The sequence below is a fragment of the Diaphorina citri genome, unplaced genomic scaffold (genome assembly GCF_000475195.1).
Source record: "Diaphorina citri unplaced genomic scaffold, Diaci psyllid genome assembly version 1.1 scaffold924, whole genome shotgun sequence".
In the NCBI taxonomy this organism is placed as follows: domain Eukaryota; kingdom Metazoa; phylum Arthropoda; class Insecta; order Hemiptera; family Psyllidae; genus Diaphorina; species Diaphorina citri.
This window is the reverse complement of record NW_007378355.1, coordinates 86,384-103,944: the sequence shown is the minus strand read 5'-3', so window position 1 is coordinate 103,944 and position 17,561 is coordinate 86,384. Positions and strand designations below refer to the sequence as shown.

At 39.7% G+C, this 17,561-nt stretch overlaps 1 protein-coding gene across 1 annotated transcript in view; it reads right to left on the bottom strand.

Moving 5' to 3' along the window:
• Nucleotides 1-118: 118 nt before the first annotated feature.
• LOC103513102 overlaps nucleotides 119-17,561 on the bottom strand; it is a 40,495-nt gene continuing 23,052 nt past the window's right edge. The window contains exons 3-7 of the mRNA XM_026826393.1: nucleotides 14,397-14,541; nucleotides 10,271-10,543; nucleotides 3,090-3,347; nucleotides 2,554-2,749; nucleotides 119-2,120 (exon numbers count right to left, since the gene is read on the bottom strand). Coding sequence (XP_026682194.1) covers nucleotides 1,252-2,120; nucleotides 2,554-2,749; nucleotides 3,090-3,347; nucleotides 10,271-10,543; nucleotides 14,397-14,528 — 1,728 coding nt within the window. The 5' untranslated portion in view covers nucleotides 14,529-14,541 and the 3' untranslated portion in view covers nucleotides 119-1,251. The remainder of the gene's footprint in view (nucleotides 2,121-2,553; nucleotides 2,750-3,089; nucleotides 3,348-10,270; nucleotides 10,544-14,396; nucleotides 14,542-17,561) is intronic.

Here is a 17,561-nt window from a genome sequence, read left to right as displayed (position 1 = left end):
TGAAGCTCGTTTCCCCTCTTTTCGTGTGATAGCGGCTGTACTAAACCATGGGAAATGCAAGCTGGCGCGCCATCAGAATCTGTTCCGTTTCCGAAAGTAAAATACAACACTAAAGTTGACAGTCAAGACACCTAATCTGCACCCCGATTAAACTATGAAATCCATATGACCCCAATTAGCAAGGCCAGTGATATGCAACCGGGACGATATTCCCTACTTTTGGGCGGTGGAAAGGTTCTGAGGGGTCTATTAGCTGTTAGACTCATTTTCCAAGCTAAGCTATCTCACGATTGCTGAAAGTTTTTCTACTACAGATTCGAGTACAAAAGTAAATTCAAAGAATGTATAAATATTAATTTGAAGGACAAAAATAGAGGTACTTACAGTGAAAATCTCCGGTACCTACCTCTTGTAATTCTTATAAAAATAGGAGAATGGTGCCCCAATTGTCGACACCCTGTTCTTCTTTTTACCTCTAATTTATCAATAAAGTTCCTGTGAAGTATAAAATAATACATAGTCAGGTAAAGGTTCATTTCAGATAATTAATAGGTCATGTAGAAATATCAACAAAAACAAAACCTAGACCACGACCTAAATAAGAGTCTACTACAAACAGTATTCTAAAATATACAACAATGTCCTTAGAGGCTGCTATCCAAAGACGTCGAGAAAAAGTGGAAGAACGAAAACTTCCTTCATGTTGTGCTTAGGTGTACACCTTTTTTTGGTTTATAAGGCTTCATCATTAAAGCAAGATCCTAGACATGGAATTAAGTCTGAGAGAGAAAGAGAGGAACACTTGAAAAAGCGTCTACGTTTCTGCATATCAGCCTGCCGTATAAATAGTAGAATAATATAAATAAAGGTAAGAAATATAATTGTGTACAATTCAACTACAATTCACCCTGTATATAACATATTTTAAATATATAAATAAATTAATACTAATTTCATAATTCATAACATTTAAGAATAATGTCATACACCCTGTCCCTTGCAGGGTTTAAATACATGTGAGCAGAGGAATCCATTCAAAATACAACTCACTTTCGTAAACAAAACTCACGTTAAAGCACTAAAAGTTGTCCTTCGTTTTGTTGACTTACTTCTAGAATCTCCAATACGTTCTCCATCCTTGGGCCATGACCATTTGACCGTCAAAGGAAAGCTGGGAGGGAAAACAAATATATACTTACATAGAAACCTTTCTCCTTCTAACAGAATGTCAAATGAAAATGACAGTTTCCTTCAGAACAGCGTTTCCTGGGGCCACGGCAAGAAGTGAATGGAATTAGACGCCAGCGTCTGTTTCTCCTTCATCTGCAGATGTTTCACCAGTTGATCACAGGACAGACTTGTTGCTAGAGTCAACGTCATTATGGTTGTTCCATGATGCTCCTCACTGATTGACGGATCAGACTTGGATTTCTGAGCTATCAGCTTGGGGGTGTTCTGCATGGAACGTAACTCTAGGTCACTTCCCCCACCTGACATAGAACTCTCATCATCTGTCAGCTTGGACTCTACAATCACTGGGATTTCCTCTATCAATGCCTCATGGACAAACGTTCTGCCTTGTAAGCTTTCATCCTCAGCTGATGTTTCCTCTAGGGAGAGGACGTCTTGCGTCTCATTTGTATGTTTGGGCAGGACGAGAGGGAGAGGTACATCATCTTCTTCTATAGTAACTGTACAATCACGTTGTATTGAAGTGTCTGGGATGTCTTCATCAAGAGGCAGAGGTAGCTTTGGTCTCCTACTCATATCCTCCCTCAGGGTTCTCTCATCAGAGGACGGAGAGTTGCGTTCAGCACTCTGGAAGGTAGTGCAACTTTTGCTGCAACTTGGGTATTGGTCTTCGTCAGGGTTTGATATCAGTACGGTGCGAGGGTTCTTTGAGCTGCATTTGGTTGGTCGTTTTTCATCAGGTGGAGCTGGTTGCAAACTGCTTGGTACGGAGAAGCGTCGCTTCTGACCGTTGCTGATATCTGTGGACGGAGGGGAGGGGGGATGGCGAGGTTCGGACAGGTCACCCTCTGCTTCACTATCCAATGAGAACTCTTCCATTTCATCCTCTGTGTCAATCACTTCGGGGTCCAGAAACACGGAGTCAGACCCTGCAAGTCAGAAGTTAACATTAAAACATACAGGAAAACAAACATTTAAAAGTTTAACTCCTCCGTTTAGTAAAAACAGTAGAACTAATGCAGACTACGAGAAAAATTAGGAACAGCAAAAGAAAATAAAATTGTATTTAAATTGAACCCTGGAGGCATCTTACAAGTTAATAACATTTCCAATCTGGGAGAACTGGAAAATGAAAAACAGAAAAACGACGACGTTGGAAAATCCGCACAAGTTTTCAAAAGTTTAAGTTTTAAAGAGGAGGAGGGGGAAGGGGCTGGTATATTTATTTAATAGGAACAAGAAATTTCTTATTTACGTCTCTGGGCATAGCGATCAGGGATGGCATAGTAGAGTAAGTAAACAACTTTTGAAATGTATGCCACAGCATACTCAAGTAGCTAATTGACATCTTAGTAAACTCACCCATTTCGGATTCTATCCCGCTACAGCTGGTTATGGAGGCAAGGGGTGCCAGTTTGGGCACCTCTAACCCTTTCGGTGAGGGTGGGGTCAGACTCACAGAAGGCAAACGTGAAAAGGGTTCGGGTGTGTTGTGAGGGTGGTCGTACAGGGTGACCTCACTATCACAGGGTGACATGGTCGGGGTGGGCTGAATTACCTGTGGGGGAGAAATGGGTTTTTTCTCATCTCGGAATTTGTGCTTCAACTGAGAAGAAAGTTCTCATGCAGAAAATATCTTTTCAAACTATTGGCCTCTCAGCAGGGATCCCATAATGATGGCGGTATTCCTTTGTAGAAGGGCTGTATTGAAAGAAAACTCTTGAATTAGCATAGGTATCTATCTACCTATAGTTACACAGTATGACAGGTACCTATATCAGTAGGTAGTGTAGGTGTAACTTGTGTGATAATTTTAATCATTAAGGCCCTTGTTATCTACTGCCCAAATTAACACTGGGTTTTTTTCCCTACCTTGAGGCCTTGCCGCTAAAACTTACTCTTATATCAATCGGATAGTAGAAGTCCCACTCCGAGGACTTTTTGACGTCCGGCGGCGCCCGACGGATTCGGGGCGGAATCCGAGAATTTGACGGCAGCACAGGCAACCCCATTTCCAACGCCGACCCCCGCCTCTCCAAATAGGAGGTGTCGGAACTCGATACTGTGATGGAGGAGAGGCGTCTCGAGTGACGTGGGATGGTGAGAAGGTTGGAGACGTACTCGTCCTCTCCTCCCTCATTCCCCTCCTCCTCTTCCTGTGGGATGAGAGAATACGAGTGAGTAACGAGAGAAAAAGACATTTTTCTCTAAAATAAAGAGTATTTTGTTGGAAAAAAAAATGAATTGGAACACATCACAACAAGCCTTCAGACAGACTCCATTTGTCAAGGGTCTAGCTGACTCTAGCGATACCTTGCCCTTGGGAATTTTATTTTCAGAAACCATTTTCACTGATTAAGAAAGTAAAAGGAGGAAAAAATGACGAGATACTCGAACGTTAAAGCTGTGTCCACACATACCTAGTCGTCGGCTGTCGATCGATGTCGACTGGACCGTCCACATGACCATCTGAGCAATCGCGTGACAATGGCCTTTCCCGGTCCTATTCGAGCCGAGTGAGGGCGATGTGAGGAGGCTGTTAGCTTGTCGCCGAATGAAGGTAAAATCTCGTCAGAACAAAGCTCAAATCACGGTGAAAATCTGCACCCTTGTATATTTCCCTTTCGTCAGGAAGAGAGGAAAAGGCGAGGAGCCAAACCAAAATAGAGATGATGGATAGACGAAGGCAGAGAGGTCGAAAGAGAAGTAAAGCAGAGAAATTATTCAGGCCCTTCTGAATTCTAAAACTATCTCAAGGGAGATAATATTGTTCTAGGTAAACTGAACGGAAAACATTGTACTGTGTAGATATAAAGGCGCTGTTACACAGAGGTTAACATGGAACATAATGTAGTGAAGCGTGCTTCAATATGCAAAATCTTTAACTTTGAAGGATGCTGCATATTGCCTCATGTTGACCACCGATTGAGATGGGTTTGAAGCATATTTTAGTGTAATACATAATTATATGCATGCTATAAATCTTGCTTCGTTGTAATTGCGCCTTATTGCTGTATGGAATAATGCCCTGCACAAACTACACCGAGGGGAAGCGGGAAGAAAACCACTTCTGTAAGGAAGGGCTTGGTTTACGGAGGTACTTATAATTATTACAGGAACAGGGATATTGGGGAAAGGGAAGTATGAGAAATCCCTTTCTTTGCAAAGGGGAGGAACATTGATCAGGTAGCTACGGAGGGGGTAATACTATTATTATTATTATTATTATTACGAGAAAGGGAAGGGAGGGAAAAGTAAAGGTTGTAAGTCAAGATAATATAGGAGATGTGGGAGAAAGGGGAGCTTTAGCCAGGCTTGGATTCAACTTTATGTTGATCAATGGCGAAAGAAGAGAAATCTTTCCTCGTGAAAAAGAAACAGAGTGTATGTGAAAAGGAGGGAGAGAGCAGTGGACAGTGACAACCTGTATTAACTGATCCCTAGGTCAAAATGTCACACATTCCAAAGGTGACAGAGAGAGAGAGAGGAAGTACTTTGGTATAAGATTGAGCTCGATCCGACAACCGGGACCGGAGTTATGGACTATTCAATTTTTCATATTTCCATATTCTTCTGCCAATAGGGGAAGCACCAAAAATGAGAAATTCATATCGATTGGTCATTTGTGCTTCAAATAGGTCCCGCTTCAAATAGGTCACACAAATAGGTCATATTGAAATTCAGACTCAAAAATGAAATTTAGACTTTCGGCCCTGATGGCCTCCGGGGGTGAAAATGGGTGTTTAAACATTGGATGTTAGGATTATCGAGATATTGGGAAAAATCCTACAATGCTGCAGTGAGCACCAAAGTTGTGATATAATAACACAAACTGCATTTACATTACATTTACATTACATTACATCGATCTCGTGAGGAAAATGAGTAGCTATGACATATAAATGCGCATAGCGACCGGTGCCAGCATGGTAGGTAAATATTGGATGTTGGGATTATCGAGATATTGGGAAAAATCCTACAATGCTGCAGTGAGCACCAAAGTTGTGATATAATAACACAAAGAAACTGCATTTATTTATTTATTTTATTTATTTATATTGTAAAACCCTGTCTCGGTGGTGTGGTGGACAAGACGCCCGACTGGTAAACCAGAAGGTCCTGGGTTCGAGCCCAGCCGAGGTATGGAATTTTGTACTCACTGAAATATGAGAATGTCACCACCTAATGATACCTACTTGATCTCAGATAATTTTATCATACCTAAGACCAACAAGAGACTGTATTTGCATGGTATTTCCTTAACTGATTGTGTTGCTGAGTATTTATCTATTTATGAAGTTTCTTCAAATTAACCTGATCCCAAGGACAAGCTAAACCTAGACCCTTGACAAATGGCGTGTACACTGTGCCTGAAGGCATGTGACGTGTTCCGACCCACTCGACCCCAAGTAATTTATTATTATCAAACAATTTGACCAAACTTTATTTACAAAATAAATATATACAAATGGTAACATAAATTAAGGAATAAGAAAACAATGTTTGATCAAGGGTGGTTAGTACTTTCATAATATCTACTTAAAATCCGCAAGTTCTAAACATCAGCGGAAGTAGGCAGAACTACCAGCGGAAGAGCTAAACCGCGAACATTTTCAACCCCCGGGGAAAATGCTGCACATCTCCACAATAAAACATCCTGAGAATATACCTATACATCTTTTACCGGCATAGTATATCGTATATGCACTTCAGAATATAATGCTTACGCTAACACCTAAGTGTGGGTGGTAAATAGTAAAGTAGGTACCTCAGTCCCTAGACTGTAGAAGTCTAGACTCTAGTTCTCTACCTATGTATAATAAAATTAGTAGGTATGTATAATTTTATACATGTAGATGTTATGGAATATTTCAAAATCACAAGAGCTTTGGGTACTTCATAGACACAGAAATATGAAATCAAATCACTAGGTAGGTACAAATTTCAAAACAAATCTAGCAAATTTAATGATGGTGCATTGGCGGTCTCGGGATGTTTGTATAAACCTTGGAAAAGAGAAAATGAAAATTGAAAAAAATATAAATATACAGGTACGTGGTACATAGATAGCCAGGTATGTATGTATATCTAGTCTGTATCTCGTGATGTAAAAATGAACTCCCTGACTCTCAGACAAGCTAGCATCAGCGTTTTGAACAGCTCGTCAAAATAGATTTATTGTTTTAGCTTAGTATAATATCGCGTTATACCTTACCTAATGGAAAGAAGTCAAAAGCTGAGGGAATGAGGAGGTAAGGGAGATGTGCAAAGGAGAGGAAGAGGGGAAAGAAAGAGTGGAAAGTCTAAATTTCATTTTTGAGTCTGAATTTCAATATGACCTATTTGTGTGACCTATTTGAAGCGGGACCTATTTGAAGCACAAATCACCAATCGATATGAATTTTCCATTTTTGGTGCTTCCCCTATTGAAGGGAGAAAAGGGAAAAATGAAAAATTGAATTGGCCATAACTCCAGTCCTGGTTGTCGGATCGAGCTCAATCTTGTACCACAGTACTATGTTCTTTAAGACCTTTGATATGATGTATCACAAGTGGGGGTTCTCAGTGAAGATTTTAAAGTTGGGCCCCCTGGGACCGATCCTGGCTCCGAACGAAATTTGGAGACTACTTCAAAAAATGGTATTTGAAAAGATAAATTACTACTCTAAATTTTAGCTTCTCATCTTTAGCCGTTCAAAAAATATTCAGGGGTCCCCGGACTTTATAAACACTCTGTATATCCGAGCCTGACTTGAAAGCACACGGTATGACAGGAAAATGTAAGCGGAAGGAAGGGGTCAGGTCATACGGGGGGGCAATAACGTTGTTTTTTGAAAAAAGGTAAAAAAAAGAGTAAGGACTAGAGACTAGAGGGAGTAAGTAGTAGTGATATGAGGTTCTCCGGGATGAAGAGACATAAGGGGAAGGAACATTGGGGAGGAAAGGAAGGAAGTGCACCTATAATTTTTATCATCAGAGGTAAACGCAGACAATTGTCTGAGGAGGAGAGCTGGAAACACCTGTTTCCGAAGTGAACCACTGAAATTAAGCAACGGTGTGTATGTGCATGGTTGGTATCCCGATTGGGACATTACGTGCTGTTAGCTTTTTAAGTCCTGAGCTTCGTGAGGACGACATTTTTGACGTCGATTTTTGAAAAGCTGTTTTTCCAGTAAGACGATTATTTATTTTTTAAATTCCCAAAAGCCCCGAACAGTCAAAATAAAGGAAGCTTGGAGGTTTGGGAATCGTATAAAATCAGATCAAGGAAGGAATTTCGATGCCTTCCAAAGAGAAATTCTTAGAAGTTTTGGTTTGGCGTGGAAACAACACTACCTATTCAGACGGAGGCTTTTCCTCTGACAGATAAAATCCTCTCCCCTATACTTTACGAACAAAAGAAATAGAAGAAAGAAGTGACAGTGATGGGAAAGATGAGAAGGCAAATACGGAGGAGGAAGAAGAGGAGGATAAATCAGAAGTAGAAAGAAGAAGAGGTAGGTAGGTATTACTAGTACAAGAGGAGTTGGAAGAAAAAGAAGAGGCGGAGAGCAGAAAGAAGAGTATAAGAAGGAGAAAAAAAGAATAGGAGGAGAAAAAGTAGAGTAGAAGATATAGGAGGAGGAAGAAGAAGAAGAAGAAGAAGAAGAAGCGTAATGAAGGAGAAAGAATAAAAAGAGCAGGAGAAAAGGAGAAGGTGAGATGGGAGAGAGAAGGAGGAAAATGAGGATAATCAGAAGAAGAATAAGACGAAGGAGAAGAATAAGAAGAAGGAGAAGAAGACGAAGAAGAATAAGAAGAAGAAGGAGAAGAAGACGAAGAAGAATAAGAAGAAGAAGGAAGAGGAGAAGAAGACGAAGGAGAAGAATAAGAAGAAGAAGACGAAGAAGAAGAAGAAGAAGAAGAAGAAGGAGGAGGAGGAGGAGGAGGAGGAGGAGGAGGAGGAGAAGAAGAAGAAGAAGAAGAAGAAGTAGTAAGAGGAGTTGGAAGGAAAAGAGGAGGTGGAGGAGTAGAGCGAAGCGTATAAAGAGCAGAAGAAGAAATGGGAGGAAGAGGTAAGAATATGGGGAGAGAGAAGGAGGTAGAGAGAGAGAGAGAGAGAGAGAGAGAGAGCGAGAGAGGAAGAGAGAGAAGATATTACATGACAAAATGTCAAGATGGTTGTCAAGCGAGATGACAAAGATTTTCTAAACAATAGAAAGTACGAAGCAACTTTAGATACCTATTATAGGTAGTTATTTATTCTATAACTACCCATGGGATATGGGGTGAAGGTTAAGGCGTGTCCAAACATCATAGTCGACCGACCGTCGCGTCGATCGATGATTGATGTCGATCGAAGAGGTGAATCTATGTTGTCAAGGCAGTGCGGACGGTTCAGTTCAGGACGAGTATAGATCGACTAGGCATGTGTGGACAGTTTGACACATCTTTTAAAGAAATGAAATTCTAAGGAGCGCTAATGATTTAGAAAATCTTTTAATAATAATAATAATAATAGACTCTTGAGTGGAAGGCAACCACTAGGCGAGGTTAACGCCGGAGGCGTTTTCTACCACCTAATAATAATAGACTCTTGAGTGGAAGGTAACCACTAGGCGAGGTTAACGCCGGAGGCGTTTTCTACCACCTAACCCTTAGAGCTCCATTATTATGTGGTCAAAATCTCAAATAAATGAGGATAAAATTCCATGCCTCGGCTGGGATCGAACCCACGCCCTCCTGTTTACCAGGCGAGCGTCTTGACCACTACGCTACCGAGGCATTTTTCAACTTCCAAGATGGAAAATGGATGGTTGGGAGTAACGTCCCATACAGCGTGTTAACGAACTTGATAGTCACTCTGTAGCAAACGATGTACTACAGCTTCGGATTCATCCTCATATTCCTCGTGTGTATGCAAAGTTCAAAGGTCTGTATGGAAAATTAAATATTCTATTTGAGAAAACTCGAGCTTGTTAACACGCCAAATGCTGAAGTCCCAAAACAGTACGTCCCCAGCTCCAGCAAACGTAATGGTCAAGAAACTTGCATAGTAAACGGGAGAGGCGCGGTTTGAATCCCAGCCGGGGGCGCCGAGGCTTGAAATTTTACAGGTACGGGTGGCAAGTTTCAATCCCAACCGAAGCTTGAAATTTCATTAGCACTTGTGTTAGCTTTTGACTACAAGAAAAGTGCTCTATTTAAACTATTTTTATTTTTAGCTTCCTACAGTTGCCCCTTTTATCCCATATGTCCCAAAATATTCCACTGTGAAAGGGCTTATTTCTGAGGTAAATGGACTCTTTAGCTTTAGCATCATTAGAGCAGTAGCCAATACCTTCCTAAACTACCTATAAATAGGTAACCAATAATGGAGGGTGTGAAAGGGGGGGGGGTAGAGAGTAGAGGGTTAAACCATCCTGAACTCCTTTGGAGCAAGATAAGAAGATTACAAATCGGATAACTTTCTATTATGTACAACCTACCCATTTGCTCAGAAGGAATTTGAACTTTGAAAGTAAAAAGTTTTGAGTAGATAAACGTGTAGCATCATCTCCATTAGATAACAGATAAACAGAGATAACAGAAAAACAGAGCATGATGATGAGGATAGGGAAAGAAACATATCGCACAAAAATCTACAAACCAAACCTCCAAACAGTGTTAAAAGTTGGAGAAAGTTTCTCAGAAAGCTCTTTGCTCTTCAATGCTGGATTCAACCCGAGAAAATAATATCAAAGAGCAGAGGTTAGGACCTGGAGGGCTTTCAACTCAGATAGGTACTTGAAAAACCAAATGCGCAACTTTTTGCTCCCTTTTCCGATTAAGAAAATATAAGTACTCAACTAGGTCATGAGTACATGAGTATATTGTAAAACCCGTCAGCTCCCATGGCTGCTATGGTCTTATCGTCCCGAAATCGAAGAGAGAAGGAAGACAGGATAGGAGAAAGCCAACCGTTCCGAGAACGAACATTATCCCATCCGGATAAAATCTGCCGCGGGCGGGAATCGAACCCGCGGCCTAGCGCTTACAAGGCAGACGCGCTACCAACTAAGCTAACTAGGCTGGCATACCTAGTGTTTTAATGTGAAGGAATCAGTCCATACTTACTTCCAGCAAAGGACGAAAACCGAGTGTAGGCCGGGGCGCTCATATTTCCCAGCGACCGCCTCGGGCCGCCAAACATGGAGAAGTTGCCGCTGTTCAGAGCCGCCAACGTGTCCATTTCCTCCTCTTCAGTAACGGCGGCGGTAATGGCGGCTTCCAGATGTTCATCGGATAGGGAGCGGGATTTACACTTACTCTTGTACACCACGAGTATCACCATTAGACCGAAGAAGCCGCCTAGAGTAGCAGCGATACGGACCTGAAGCGGAGAGTACAGAGTTAGAAATAGAACAGAATTAAGTTCCTAGTGATTCAGAGAATGAAATAAAATTATCTATATCACTAGGAATAGAATAGATCAATAGGATGTACATATCTCATTTATACTGTTAGGGTGGAACCGAAAAGTCCCTTTACTCCGGCATCGGCAGTCTAAATTTTTACAAGTTACAGGTAAATGCCTGATGTCCCACAAGTATGGGCATACCCTACTGTAGTACCTTCTCCCAGTAGCTACAAACACCCAGGATCTTAGTTCCGAATAAATTAAAACAACTGCTACCTACACCTTAAAAAATGTAGGACAAAATTTTAATTATATTAAAACTTTAAAATACCTAATAAATTATGTCAAAGAGTTTACATAGTTTAAACTAGAAGAGTTAACGTTATGTCTTACCTAGGTACTCTAGGGGTTGGATGGAAGAGAATGCCCTAGGCATTAATCCCGCCCCTGAGTTAGAATTTTTCAATATTTTTTTTTTTAATTTTTCTTTCTTTATTCAATTTTCTTTTTCATTTGTTAATTTATCAGTTTGTTATTTTGTTTCTTGTACCTTGTACCTCTTTGTAAATATTGTAAAGTTCTAATAAAGAGTTATATAATAATAATAATAATAATAATAATAGATACATACATGGTACAAAGATAAAAGTAATTAAAGTTTGCTGGTTGTAATTTACGAAATAACATAATCTATTGTTCTTTCGCAAAAAAGAAAAGCTGCTGGAAACATTCGTTTCGTTGTCTGGAAATACGTGACTAAAGGAAAAGCGGAGAAAGCTTTCTGAGAGAAATAATAAGAGGTAAGAGGGCAAAGATTAAAGATCAATTTGTATGAACGCCGTGCATCTCAATAGATTATGCAATGTGCAACACAAGTTACATAAAAATCCTTGAGAAATGAAGGCTCTTGAAAAAGTCTTCCTTATGCATAGGAAATGAGTATTTCTCTCTCGACCCCCAGGATAGATGCCGATGGGAAGCGGAAAAAGGTTTTTGAAATAAAAAGTCTACCTTTACAGGGTGGACTAGAGATGTGTAATGAGTGAGTTATGAAACAGAACTACCTACCTACATTTTTCACTGTTTGAGTAGACTACTCAGTCAATGAGTTCAGATCCTAATATGTATTGAATATTAATACCTATCTCTTCTCTTCAAATGGAACTCTCTCTTCAAGCCCCTATAAGCCTAGGGAGTTAGGATCAGACTCATTCACTGAGTAGTCTACAGAAATGTAGTTAAAAAGTTACTGAGTAGTTCTTTATAACTCACTCACTTATTTTGAATAGAAGGTAGAAAAAATCATAGGAATTTTCCAGGTGCATTGACCTGTCAGTCTCTAACAATTGAAAAGACAATACCCACCTATAGGTTGAGGTTTAGGGGAATGAAAATACCTCTAGAGAATTGAAAAGTAGGTCGAAGAACTTTCGCCTAGAAGTAATGGCTGGATAACTTCGGGAAGCATACTAATACGTAATAGCGGCGAGTTTGTAAACAATATCCAGTGATGGATTTTCTCGAATATCTTCCAAAACAAACAAAGAGAAATTGATTTCTGTCTTCCTTCCTCTCCCTATCTCTCTCTTTTCCCTCTTTCTTAATCCCACTCTCTTTTCATCCTTTTTTATCTATCCATATCAGCATCTCCGTTTATTTCGTTCTTCTCATTTTTACACAAACGAGAAAAAGGACAAGGAGAAAAAAATAATAATGGGAAGAAATACTGAAAGAGGGAGCAAGGAGGGTGGAATCAAGGTCATCAGAAACAGAAGAAAAGAGAAGGGAAGGAGGAGAAGGAGAGGGAGGAGAGAGAGAGAGAGGAGATGGAGAAGGAGAGGGGAGAGGAGAGAGTATACTAATCGGCAATCGGCAGAAATTGATGAAAATATAAGAGAGAGAAAAAATGATAAATTGGACAAGGAAGAGATTTGAAAAGGGGGGGAGAGAGAGAGAGGGAGAGAGAGGAGAGAGAGAGGGAGAGAGAAGGAAAAAGGAATATAAATAATATGGCGAGAAGGAGAGAGGGAGGAAGAGAAGACAAATTGGCATTAAAAGAGAAAACGTGGGAGCAGAGAAAAGAAAATGATAAACTAAATGGAATGAAAGAGAAAATACCGAGGAAAGAGAGGGAGAGTTAGGAAAAGAAAAGAGAGTGAGAGGGAGGAAAATAAAAGGGAGAAACAAAAACAAAGGGAGAGTGATAATGAAGGGGTAGACAGAGAGAGAAATAGAAATGTCAGGAACTTAATGAACATCTGAAAAAAGAGAAAAAAACGAACGAAATAAATTACTCAAAATATATTCTACGTAGCGTAATATTGTGGATATGAGAAGATAAAGAGAGAGAGAGAGAGAGAGAAAGAAAGAGAGAGGAAAAAAGAGGGAATGAGAAAGGGAGAGAGAAAGAGAGATAGGGAAAGGGAGAGAGAGAGAACTAGAAAGGGAGAGGGAGAAAGAGAAAGAAGGAAGGGAGCTAAGATAGATGAGAAAAAAGACGCGGAAAGGAAATAAATTGTAGAGCATGAGGGGGAGGGAGAGAGAGAGACAGGATAAACAGAGAGGTCCTCACACCAGAGGGACAGAAATAGAATGGGTGGGGAAATATAGGAGGGAGAGAGAAAAGAGAAATAGGAAAGGAGGGAGAGATAGAACTCGAGAAAGGCCAAAGTGGTGAGAAGGGAGTAGGATATCGACCCTTTCCTTTCATTATCTACCCTCCCTCCCTCCCTCTCCCTCTCTCTCTCTCTCTTTCCCTCTCTCTCTCTCCTTCTCTCTCTCTACTGTTTCGTTCTATCTCTTTCCTGGCTTTATAAAGTAAACAAGTAAAATGTATTAACCACTAGTTGAATATAGCTTCAGGACTGTGGTAGAAAGAGAAAGAGCCAGACTGTATGGGTGAGAGAGAGAGAGAGAGAGAGAGGAGAGGAGAAGGAGGAGGAGAGAGAAACTAAGTCCATTATTTTACTAGCCATATTTTGGTGTTCTACATACTTCTAAATTTGTTTTTTTGTTACATTTTGTTGTTTTCTACAAGGGAAATGGGAATGATTCAATGATTGTGTCGGTCACAAAGTACCTAACTACGATTGTCTTTTTTTTACTATCAGTCAGGTTTTCTTCTTCTTCTTCCCAATCCCATCTTCCCTTCTTCTTTTAGATTTTTATTCCTTTCCTTCCCATAGATTCCCTTTCTTTAGATTTTTATCCCTACGTGCCATGTAAGACTTTTGCTAAACATTTGCACATTTGCCATATTTTCCTTCTTAAAAACGAAAGACTTTTTTCAAGATCATGCCACATAAAATGCAAATTTTCTCCTACCCCCACTTATTTTAAACGAACACACATTAAGCTACAATAGGTACACAGTACATACCTGTGTAGATACGTTTATCATATTCTGCGTAGGTGTTACCTATTCCTTAATACGGCTTAAACCCACATCTAACACAGGTATTATACGATGTTTGTATTACACGCTGTAAAATTTAACATATGGGATAAGTACCTAGGATAAGTCTCATGTAACCTTAAACTCATAGTAAGTACCTATACTTAGGTACCTCAAAACTTACTGTAAGTTGAAGGTTATATCAGGATACCTAATATTAAAGAGATTAACACCATTTTAAGTTTCAGCAAACAATTCAAAGTTTCAAAGTTGTTGCTTGACAAAACTTACCTGTAGTATTGGTGCGTCTGCCTACCAGCTTACCTACATTTATGTTTATTTGGGTGCCTTATCTGGACCTTGAAAAAGAGTTCTCCAGCTCACCAAGATCTAACTTACCCCAGTCAACAAGTCATGTTTTTAATAACTTACCCCAGTCATGACGTCATAGGTTTTGTAGAACTCAATCCGAATGCGCTCTCTCTCGGAGAGAGTAGGTACTACAGTGACGAGATCCAGTGAAGAATTGCTGATGTGCTGAGGAGCAGACGTCCTTGTGTCCATAGCAAGATAGCCCCTGAAATACACAAGATAGATAGGTCAAGATAAGGTAGATAAGAAAATTTCAGGTCAGGAAAAGATGGTCCCCTAAATGCCTACTGTGGTGAGACATAGGTACACCAGGAGTGAGATAGCCCTTGAAATAAACTAGAAAATTTCAGGTCAAGAAACAGGCCAGATATAGCAAGATAGCCCCTAAAATTTCGGCCAAGAAAAGAGAGGGCCCTAAATGGTAGCGGGGCGCGGCGGTAATCATCAGTGAGATGGCCCCTGAATGTACAAAATATATTTATGTAGGTCACGAAAAGGCCCAATATACATTAGGCCTTAGAAAATACAAAACGCATTTAGGTCAATAAAAAGGGTTTAGGTAGGTAATAGCGACATAGCCTTTCCTTGGGGCTATGTCGCTACGAGTTTTAGTTTAAGAAAAGGGGCTATTATTGATAAGAGAGGCGGTGCTAGTCCCTAAAAAAAAAGAAATTGAAGGAAAAATCGTTCTGTGGAAATATCCTAAACTCCTAATCCCAAAAGAAAAAAGAAAATTGGGTTTTCTCTTTCCCAAACATAAAGAGAATCTACGAAACTAGGTACATAGTACGAACAGAGGTCGTGAAATTCAAAACTTCGTCCCCAAGGTCCTAAAATGTGTTCAAAAACATTTTAGTTCCACACAATGTTTAAAGCTGTAAAATAACTATCCATGTCTAAATGTTTATGTAGGTAGGTACCTACCTAAATAGTTCGCGTTCGCTGGGACAATTTGCGGAAAAAAAAAAAAAAAAAAACTTAGCAAGCCAAGTGTGAAAGCTGGCAAACGTGTTAGCAAAATATACAAACGTAGAGGACTGTGAAAAAACAGCACTTTTACTTTTTTTTCTCCATAATTTTATTTCCGCAGCATATACATAAAAGGAAAGTTCTTGCTGATCCCCCCCCCCCCTGGTAAATTTTTTATTGCTCGGAAAACTCATGCTGGAAAAAAATTGGGTAACTAAAAAGTACTAGCATGAGAATTTGGTACAGTATTTAGTTATTTACCTTCTACCTACTTTCGAGGAAACATTATCTAGTATACTCGTAGGTAAGTAGTTAAGTACAAGACTACAAGATATATAGGTTTCTATAATTTTCTATTTCACCTATACCTCGGAATAGGATAAACATTTCTTCAGTAGGTACCTACCGAGGTGCAAGTTCTAGGTGCAAAAGTTAGGAATGTACCTGGAGCAAAGATTCTCATTCGTAAATATTTAACAAAGTCGATAGGTACCTACTCTTATAAGTTAGTAGGTAGTAGGTACTTATTATTACCAACAAGTTCCGGAGCAAAAGTTCGAGTTAAAGCTTTGATTTTCCCATTAAAATTCTGCTCTGCTTTTCTGCGACAGAACATTACGCTAGAAGTGTTAAACTATGCAATAAAAAACTTTGCCCAGGAATGACACTTAGCTTTCTCACGAAAATAATTAAATATGTACGTAGGTACCTAGAAGGGTGTTAAAGGTACCCTTAAAAATGTAGGTAGAGATATCTAAGATACTTTAAAAGGTACCCTGATACTACATGAGACCTTGTTTAGCCTGCTGGGGTAAAGGGACTTTTTAGTCTCATTCGAGCAGTATAAACAAGGTATATTCTATTCTACCATCATAAAGGTGTGTACGAAACATAGTCGACTGGCCGTCGATCGACGAGGTGAATCTATGTTGTCGAGACAGTGTGGACTATGGACGGTTCAGTTGATATCGATATATGGCCGGTCGACCATGTTTGGACACACCTTAAGGCTGAACCAATGTCCTCCTAATCCTCCTATTTATCTGGTGAGCACTACGCTCCAAAGATAGGTAGCCGCTAGCCTTTGATAGAATTTAAGTAAACCCAGAAGGCACCTATTTACCTACTTTCTCTCAAAAGACAAGTATACTTCAGATTTTCCCTGGTTTATTCCTGTTCTACAGATAATCTCATTGAAAGAAATGAAGGTTTTTAAGTATTCTCTCTGTACCTGCAAAAAAGAAAAAAATCTCATGTCTGTCTGAAGCACTCGACACACATGTCATGTCAGTATTATTGGACCTCAAGAATAACTTGGGTACTGGTGAGCTAAGTTTATCCACTCTCTCTACCCTAGGTAAGCAGGGTATGGGACATACGCTGTGTCCTAGCATTAGGGATATTGGGAGAAACCAGAAAATTTGGAGGAATTTTGGGGGAAATAGAAAATTTGGAGGGGTTCGATTTCCGCCCGGGGAGAGATCTATCCTCTCCTTCTCAGTTCGATTTTGGGACGCTAAGATCTTAGCAGTTACTATTCCCTCATCCATCAAAATTCTTCTACTTTTTTTAAGAAGACTCTAAATTAGATATATGTAAATTCTGTTCGACCTATTGGGCTATATCATTTTGTTCACTAGGACCTAAAGGGTGAATAATTATGAAACATAATCAGAAGTATCTAGGTATACAAAACACTGTAGATTTTCTGGAAAATCGCCAGCGTATTTCTTCTTTGTATTTTATCACCAAGCGAGGACATTATCAGCTGGCAAATCCATCAGTAGCAGCTGCAGCAAAAATATTTTATCAATGGGTAGAACAGAACATACCTTGTTTATACTGCCGGCATAGGACTGAAAAGTCCCTTCAACCCTGCCGTCTATTTATAGGTCGGTACACCACATAGGTAAGTTTTAATACATAGTATTACCTCCCATTAACGGACAATGGACATCCTCACTTTTACCTTTTACATCATTATCATTACTTAGGTATTAACGGACAATGGACATCCTCACTTTTACCTTTTACATCATTATCATTACTTAGGTTCGCACATTATAATTTCATCGTTAAAGGTCAGGTTTACGAGTTACGAGGTTTACATTAAAAGTAATACCTTATGTACAATGTATGTACATACTAATAATTTTCATAGCTCGTATAGGTCTACCTATAATTACCTAGGTATACCCACTCCCAATAATACCTAACTAATAGGCACCTACCTACCTACCTATTGTCTACATCAGG